The sequence below is a fragment of the Rattus norvegicus genome, chromosome 2 (assembly GCF_036323735.1).
Source record: "Rattus norvegicus strain BN/NHsdMcwi chromosome 2, GRCr8, whole genome shotgun sequence".
NCBI classification, from domain to species: Eukaryota; Metazoa; Chordata; class Mammalia; order Rodentia; family Muridae; genus Rattus; species Rattus norvegicus.
In genome coordinates, this window is record NC_086020.1 from 112966878 (window position 1) to 112976232 (window position 9355).

The 9355-nt window shown below is 42.2% G+C and overlaps 1 protein-coding gene across 4 annotated transcripts in view; it reads left to right on the plus strand.

Moving 5' to 3' along the window:
- Window positions 1-8980, plus strand: part of Pld1 (phospholipase D1) — a 198038-nt gene extending 189058 nt beyond the window's left edge. For 2 of the 4 annotated variants that reach the window (XM_006232206.5, XM_063281317.1), the window contains 2 exons: window positions 5480-5597; window positions 7267-8916. In XM_006232206.5, the coding sequence (XP_006232268.1) occupies window positions 5480-5597; window positions 7267-7491 (343 nt within the window). In that variant the 3' untranslated portion in view covers window positions 7492-8916. Of the gene's footprint in view, window positions 1-5479; window positions 5598-7266 lie in introns of all 4 variants that reach the window. The other 2 variants (NM_001399082.1, NM_030992.3) reach the window with 1 other exon arrangement.
- The last annotated feature ends 375 nt before the right edge of the window (window positions 8981-9355 follow it).

Here is a 9355-nt window from a genome sequence, read left to right on the forward strand (position 1 = left end):
ACCATCAGGGTTCTGCACTGAATGTCACAACTGTGAGTCAAACAGTCCATTAAGTCCTAGAAAGTATTCCAACTTTACAGATACGACCATCACTTCCCAGAAGCCACTGGCCACACAGGTGAGCTCAGAACGAGCTAAGAAGCTAGGGGCGAGGGATAGAAAGAGCAGAAATAACATTTGTTTGCAGTGTTTCTGCCCTCCTCCATTTCGTGGTTGAATATTAGATATACAGAGGAACAAAATCAAAGTCATTTTCTTTTAAACCTTGTTCTCAGAAGGTCACCCAAGCTTCTGCAGATATTTAAGTTATTCAATTTCATGCAGTTCAGTGCTGACAGGAGAGAGAGTCTAGAAATGGAGTAGCACTGACTTTAAACTAGTTTTCCTACAAACAGGCCTGTAACTGAGAAATTGGTGGATCCATTATTTCACTTCTTATTTTATGATTAAACTCATGGAAATACCCCAGGCTTAGTTTCAAGCTCCTTATATATGTCCTAAACAAATGGTACTATTAAATCAAAATAATTAATTCTAATTAACTCATTGTCATAGCCCCTCTGTCCTTCAGACTTAGCTCAGTAAAGTTTTGCTTGAATTCTCAGCAGCCTGCCAGGGGTGTGCAAACATCCTTGCTTGGGTCCTCATTCTAAAGTTATTCTCATGTAAGCTACGGGAAAACATCATTTGAAGTAGAAATAGAATTTGAGGTTACGGAACTCAAGAATCGGTGTGGACATCTGGTGCCAGTTCCACTTGTTTCAAAGAGATTTTGTGTAGCAGGACAAGTGCAGCCTGAGATAGAAAGGAATTGCCTTTAACTCCCCTGAAATAGACCAAACTTATGCAAGTTGTGGGTGAAGGCACACAGAGAGTGCGTGGGTAGCACAGCCTTTCTTGGAATAATTCCAAATATTCTTTAACGCAGGAATTTGCATTCTGGAATGCCGCCTAATGATAGTAAAACAAAAACCACCAACTGTTACATATTATGTCTAAATTACATCCGTTGTGATTTTTTGCTCATCATCATAAGAAATTGGACACCACACAAATGGCCATCATAAAATAATCAGTTAGAGAAACTGTGCATGCTGGGAATCTCAGCAATCATTAAAAATGATGTAAGTCCGCATTTGCTTAGATAACAGAGAGGACAACTGAATGATGTCCACATTATTAAACTAAGTGGTCTATGTGTTGGTTAATTTTCTTGATGTGAGGAGAAAGTATCTGACAAGGTGCAGGTTAAGGAAGGGAGGGGTTTACTTTAGCTCGAAGTTCAGGAGGTACAGGCCGTCCATTGTTGTGGGAAAGCAAAGCAACAGGAACATGAGTTGTCTGGTTCTATCATTTCCCTCCTCAGGAAGTGGGGAGAGAAAGAGGGAGAGAGGGGAGAAAGATGGAGGAGGGAGGGAGGGGGAGGCGGAGGGGGAGGAGAGGAGAGGAGAGATCAATACTCATTGCAGCAACACTTTTCCTTCAGTAAAGATTCATCTCATGAAGGCTCCACAGTGGTCTAAAACAGAACCTCCCACTGCCAATCACATGTTCATTCACATGTCTCATGGGGGACAGTTCGTATGTAGATCACAGAAGTCAGTTTTTATGTGAATTTGACAAAACTCTCTTTGATGGTCTGCATATGCTTGGCCCAGGGAGTGGCACTGTTTAGAAGTGTGGCCTTGTTGGAGTAGGTGTGTCACTGTGGGTGTGGACTTTAGGATCCTAATCCTAGCTGCCCGGAAACCAATATTCTGATAGCAGCCTTCAGATGAAGATGTAGAGCTCTAAGCTCCTCCTGCACCATGCCTGCCTGGACGCTACTATGCTCTCACCTTGATGATAATGGACAGAATCTCTAAACCTGTAAGCCAGCTCCAATTAAATGTTACCCTTATAAGAGTTGCCTTGGTCACGGTGCCTGATCACAGCAGTAAAACCCTAACTAAGACTCTCTCTTTGACCTATTTTCCCGTGGTTATGGGATTCTGTGCCATCTGGCTGCTCTCTAGCATAGGCCATCGAGTCTCTTCCCTGTGGCTGCGCTGGCTCAGCTTCACTGTTTACCTTCCATCCTCTGAAGGAGCTCTTTACAAGAATGTCTTTGTGGCCATATAAACTAGGGTAATTTGAAAGTTTGTATTTCCAGTCAACCCTTCTCTTCCAAACTTTAGCAAAATTCCTATCAGTCTAGACCCCTTGTGTGCTTAAGTGATGGGTCAACAGGCTGGCTCAGTTGATTTCCTGGTCTTTTCACGTTCACTGGGCTTACCCACAGGTTCTCCATCTCGGCAGATGCCAATCCACTTATCTGTCAGTTGTCCTCTGTGCTAACATTTTCCTCTCAGCCTTCATCCACTCTACTTAAATGCACTGCTCCCTAGACCACAGCTGCTATCTCATCTGACCTATGCTGCTGCCAGGGCTCCTCTTTGGTTCTGTTGGAACTCTTGCCCATACAGTCTGTTTTTAGTGTGTGTGTGTGTGTGTGTGTGTGTGTGTGTGTGTGTGTGTGTGTGTGTGTGTATAGAGATAGAATGAGTCATTGATTGACTGATTGATGGATTGATTGTGTCTCATTCTGTAGCCCTGCCTGGTGGTCTAGAATTCACTGTGTATACCAGCCTGCTCTTGAATTTGCATCAATCCTCTTGCCTCTGCTTAGGAGTTAGACTTTACTTCCTAAGCCAGATCCTATCATTCCTCTATCTGATGCCTTCTCATACAGTTAACATTAAAACTGGCCTTTATGGCCTATGTTCTAGTCATTTTGAAGTTAGCATAGGCCTTTGTGGTGCTCTCTGAATACATAAGGCATATGAAAGAAAGGCTTTGTGTAAGCGATAGCACTTACTGAAAGAGGGACTCCTGATACCATCAATAGGAATGCATCAGGTTGGATTGGAGAGATCTCAGCAAGACTGAGGATGAGACAAGTTTATTTCAAGCAGTCAGACTTTTTATACACTTATAAAAACAAAATACAGTGGTGGTTGTCCTGATATAATGGCATTACAAGCTAGACAGGGCATGTAAAAATCAATGTCCAATACTTACTGTTTAGCCAAGTTCTGTATGCTTCACCAACAGCTAAGAATACAGACACACAGGTGGCCTGTGTTGTTTTATTGCCAGAGGGAGTTTCTCAGGTTCTCAGGAAGTGCCCGGGAGTTGCAGATTCAAACATAAAAAATACCTCACAGCATGACTCTTAAGGCAGTTACACCAGGCCAATGCCATGATCCCTGCAGCTTTTGACTAATTTTCATTCATTCATCCTCCCTCCCCCTCCCTCTCTCCCTCCCTCCCTCCCCCTCCCTCTCTCCCTCTTTCTCTCTCTGTCTCCTATATCTATATATCTATATCTATATATGTTATATAAAAATATTGTCTTAGTATTTTACTGGTGTGAAGAGTTCCCATGACCAAGGTAACTCTTATAAGGACAACGTTTAATTGGGGCTGGCTTACCGGTTCAGAGGGTCATTCCATTATCATCAAGGCTGGAGCATGGCAGCATCCAGGCAAGCATGGTGCAGGAGGAGCTGAGAGTTCTACATCTTCATCTGAAGTCCATTAGGAGAAAACTATCTCCCACATAGTTAGGAGGAGTGTCTTATTGCCCATTTCCACAGGGAGACACTTCCTCCAACAAGGCCACATCTACTCCAACAAGGCCACATCTACTCCAACAAGGCCACACCTCCTAATTGTGCCATTCCCTGGACCAAGCATATTCAAACCACCACACATATCTTACTGTGTATATATGTGTGTCTTAGTCAGGTTTCTCTAGAGTTACAGAATTATGGGTAGTCTCTATATAGTAAGGGAATTTGTTGATGACTTACAATCTGTAGTCTAACTCCCTAACAATGGTCAGCAGCAGCTGTGAATGGAAGTCCAAGGATCTCTCAGTGGTTCAGTAAACCCCAGATCCAGGCATGGTATATACTACCTTTAATCTGGGACTGTGTGTGTGTGTGTGTGTGTGTGTGTGTGTGTGTGTGTGTGTGTGTGTGTGTGTGTGTGTGTTTTGCTTATATGCATGTATGTGCACCATAAGAGCACCTGCTACCCATGGTGGTCAGAAGAGGGTTCCATATCCCCTGGGACTGGTGTTGTAGATGGTTGTGAGCCACGTAAAAGGTGCTGGGAACTGAAGCATGGTCCTTTGCAAGAGCAATGAGTGCTCTTGATCTCTAAGCCACTGAGTGCTTTTTAATCTTAATTTCTTTAAGAATGTGGGTAATTATATTATGTCAATATGGTTCTAAAACCTATCTTATTTTTGTTTGGTGATTTCTAGTGTCTTAGTAATATATATTTAGTTTGTGACTTATGAGGATAGCCAAGCTGTAATCTCTCAAATAATCTGCCTTCTATTAGTAACAAATGGACCTGTTGAGAATAAAAGGGACATAAATTATTGCAGGTATACATATGGTCAGGGGAAAATGGTGGGACAGTCCCAGGCTGCCCAGCCTTACCTTCAGTATCAGAGGAGAGGAGCTATGAAAGATTTGACCTCGTTCTGAATCACAAAACATTGCAGCAACCTTGTCCAGCTTCTGTGTAATGGTGTTTGCTCTATCTTATTGTATTTTATTTTGTTGTGTTTGGTTGTTCTTTCTTAGAACCCTGTCCTTGTCTGATGCAAGTCAGAAAGGGAGTGGATCCAGAGAGAAGGGACTTGGAAGAGCAGAAGGAGGGAAACTATAATTGGGATATATCATATGAGAAAACAGTCTATCCTCAATAAAAGGAGTAATCGTTTTTTAAAAATCGCATGTGGGGTTGTAACCAGGGATAGATGGGAAAAGCCCCCTGGCCACAACCATCTCTCCCTCCCAACACGTACCCTATCTGTAACAATGATAACTCGTTCTTCGCCAGCACTCACCATTTCTTCATTTAGCAGATGAACTTTACTTCTCAAAGTTAACTATGTAGAGGGATACCATGGTTTCTTACTTCTATATCCAAGAGCTGAGCATGGGGCTTGACCCAAAGATGAGAAGGAAGAGAAAAGGGTAGAATAAGATCAGAAGGAGACCGGGAGCTTGGTGAGAGAAGATTAAGCAGAGAGGGAAAAGAGAGGTCCAGTCACCTGGAGTCGCTTGGACCTGGTTGGAGTTCCAGCTTTATCTCTTACCAGCTTTATGAATTGGAACAGATTTTTATAATCTCTCTCACTTTTATTCCTTTATCTGTAAAGTGGGCATAATCACTTTCTTTTCATAGAGTTCTGTACCCTTTAGTGAGCTAGTTCTCAGGCCAATGTTTGGGGGTAACCTTCATGATCAAGGCCATACTACAAGGATGCTTTTAGAAAAATAACTGAAGTTTTAATGAGTTTAATGGCTTCCTTCTCTTCCCTTGCAAAAGATCTCTGTCCCCGACATTGAGCTGCCTTGTTGCTACCACCGGAAACTTTTAACCTCAGTCACTAAATTCAAAGGCTCTTGTGTTTCAGGCTTGTCCTGGGTTATCTTTCTGACCCAAGTGAGGACATTCAGGATCCTGTAAGTGACAAATTCTTCAAGGAGATTTGGGTTTCAACGGCAGCTCGAAATGCTACCATATATGATAAGGTGAGGCTTACTTACCCCTCCTCCTGCTTGTCTTCATTCTCATCATGGTTTTATTGATACAGATAGAATATTTTTAGTATAAAAGAATCAAGATAGCTTTATGTTATGAAACCATTTCTTTAAAGACATTGAAAAACAAAGATCAAAGGGCTAGGGAGGTAGCTCAGTGGCCCGGCATGTGCCTAGCATGCACAAAGCCTGGACTCAGTCCCCAGCACTGAAAAACCAACAAAACATCAGAGGTTTTATAAGGTATCATTTAGAAGAGGCATTAGTGACACCCTATAGAATGCAGAGCTCTCATCACGTGCATCACAGGCATATATGACTGACCAGTCTGAGAAGGCATTTAGTGACAAAGAGAAGGTAGACAGATAGGATCCAAAGACAAGCACACCTATGCTCAACCCATCTCAGCTGGTGATCAGTGGTGTACCTGTGTGCCATGGCTTGACAGTCTGAGCCTTTCCTTCATCCTGTGGTTATTAAAGAGTTAAGTATTATTTGATGGTGGAATAGGTTACTTCAGGAAAAAGCTAGATTTGTTGGCTATCTGTGCAGTTGGGTAAGAACACACCCTCCTTTGTGTCTCCCAAAGCCTCCTTTCTGCACAGATGTGTCGTCTCCTTGGTAAATCAAAACAGTTACTCACATTTGCTTTATGGTCATCCTGCAGACTCCAGGTTATGGTTGAGCAGGCCATGTGCCAACAGTACATTACAAACATTATACACCCTGGTCTGTTGGGGAGAAGCAGAAAACATTTTGGTCCTAATGGGATCAATCTGGACATGACACTGGAATTTTGTGTCTTAGCTATAGGAATGATGTTGATTCTGTAGGTACCTGTCCTTGTTTTTATGTAACACCTACTAATATTTGCAAGGGTAAAGTGCTATGATGTCTGAACCATATGGCAGTTAGCAAAAGGTTATACATACATACATACATACAAAACACTCAACATGTTGACATATGTGTCTTTCAAAATGAAAAATTAGAGAAAACAGAACTTGCCGTTTTCCCCTTTGACAAGAATCTTCAGTGAAATTCGAGTAGGGCTATTATTTTAAAATTTCCTTCCAACAAGTGTTTGTTACTGCTCTCTTGACTTTATTCTGTGGGTAATAGCACTGATATAAGAATGTGGGTGTCGGGCTGGGGATTTAGCTCAGTGGTAGAGCGCTTACCTAGGAAGCGCAAGGCCCTGGGTTCGGTCCCCAGCTCCGAAAAAAAGAACCAAAAAAAAAAAAAAAAAAAAAAGAATGTGGGTGTCATGTTTTAAAATGGAAACAGATGAACAGATTTTTAGCAAATAAAACTGCAACTAAGGTTGGTTGGGTTGGTTGAAACCAGGACTTCCTACATAGCTAGTCCTACACTTATAATTCTCCTGCCTCAGCTCCCATGTGCAGGATTACAGGCATGTGTCACTTTACCCAGCTATAAACAATAACCCATTTGGCTTGTGCTTTGACATAAAATTAATGTTTCATTAAACAAAGGTTTTGCCTGTTGGAATGAATATCCTCCATAAGGAACACAGGCTTTTTTTTTTTTCTTGGAGCTGGAGACCGAACCCAGGCCCTTGCGCTTGCTAGGCAAGCGCTCTACCACTACAGGCTTGCTTTTAAACGAATCGCTCAGTTTCTAATCTGTATCTTAACAGGTCTTCCGGTGCCTTCCCAATGACGAAGTGCACAATTTAATCCAGTTGCGGGACTTTATAAACAAGCCTATATTGGCAAAAGAGGACCGCCTTCGTGCCGAGGAAGAACTGAGGAAGATCCGTGGCTTCTTGGTGCAGTTCCCCTTCTACTTCTTATCAGAAGAAAACCTGCTGCCTTCCGTTGGAACCAAGGAAGCCATTGTGCCCATGGAGGTTTGGACTTAAGATAAACCTTTTGTAGTTGAGGGTCTTCCAACCTGAAGACTACAGTATATGCTGACTTCTAAGGACTTCACAGCCATAGCCAGGCCTGATGTCCTCCTGTGAACTGGTGTAAGGATGCTGGACATAAACAGGGCTTCATCACTCCTCCGACTTGTCCTTGAGAAAAGTGGCTACATCCTGTTGATAGCATATGCTCAAATAATACCAAACATGGAGACAAATTCCGTGATATATTTCAAAACCCATTCCCTTTGCTAACAAGAATCTGTCTGTAACTTTGATCCGGGTTGCCAAACGTTGCCTGAGCACTGCTGTTCTTCGCTGATGTCCGTTTACACGCTGGGGCCCACCTTGTCATCCATACAGCACTGTTTACAAGATTGCTTATCAATGAAAGACATTGGAGAAGCTGCCTTGAGGGTCCTCAAGGATCCAGGTGATGCCTATACCCAACCTGGTCCTGATGTGAGCTTATTTACCACGCCAAAACTTTTCTCTCTGTTCTTTTTCAGTCACTGTAGGGACAGAACAGGCTTTGCCTACCTACCCACACTAGGCACTTCTTAACAACAGGCAGGCATTAAGTCCTAATACTGAAGAAGATTCCAGTTCCCAGAGATGCTGCCCAGCTGTGTCCTTGTCATCTGATAACATTTGTAAACATGTGCAGCGCATGTCAATACATAGCAACCAGATAAGCACAGATGGAGCCTCCAAGGTGTCAGTGGGAACCCAGTTCAGATAAAGGACAATATTCCTGACAGTCTGTCCTTCTTAGCCACTGGATTGATAGAAAAAAAGTTGATTCTCTCCACTGTAAGTCCAGTGGATGTTAATTTGTCTTCCAACTGAATCAAAGGCTTTATAATGCCCTTTTCCTAAGAAACATGAGTCTAACCTGATTTACCCTTCAGTTTTCCACTAGGCCTTCTTCAGGGGAAAAAGCAATGATTATACAAGATCTCTCCTTTGCTTGTACTGTCAACTACATAGTAACATTCCAACATAGCTTCCAAAGAAGCGATAATTCACATTGTTCCAATGGGATATCCACATTCCCTTTCAGATGGTATTGTGTCCTTTGTAGACCAAATTTCAGAGTTCCCCTTGTATCATGGGAGTGTCTGTGGGTGCCTGGAAGCCTGGAGCTTATGCACGTGAGATAACTATGTGACTGTAACCAAAAGGGGTCACTGGAGTAAAATCTCTTCAAAGCAGCTCCCGACCCATGTTTTCATGAATAAATATGCTGGTTTAAAAGATGACACAGGACCACAAAGCCAGTGATGTGGATTAGTAACAGAGCAGCAGTCACATCCAAAGGAGGATGTCACCCCTGAGGAACACTGTACAAATGAGGTGGGATTTGTAATCAACAATGGAAATTAACATGTTTTTATGAATAAATAACTTATTTCTTATATGGCCAAGGATGATAAAATTATTTCATTCTATAGGTATGGTGAATAAAACACTTTATGCAGATAAAGATCTGATTACATTTAAAATAGTCAATGTATATGGAAGGCTTGTTGTGTTTTATTTAAAAAAATTTTTTTAAAAACTTAAAGCAGTCAAAGAAATGGTTCTTGATTTTTGTAGACAATGTTCTCATAAGGCCATAAAGGGCTGGCACAGTTCCCTAGTAAATCATTTAACTGACCTTCCCCATTGTGCAGCTGAGGAAACATTGGAGATGTAGGCCTGCCCAGTGCAGCCCAGAGTAGCTTAAGGGGCTGATGGTGTGGCATATTGTGAAATGAAAATATCTGCTTTTAAAGTGCTTTTGGAAGATGATTGTGTCTGTAGGTGGTCAAATTATGGAGAGTTAATTTACATAAGAGCTTGGGCAAATTAATATATC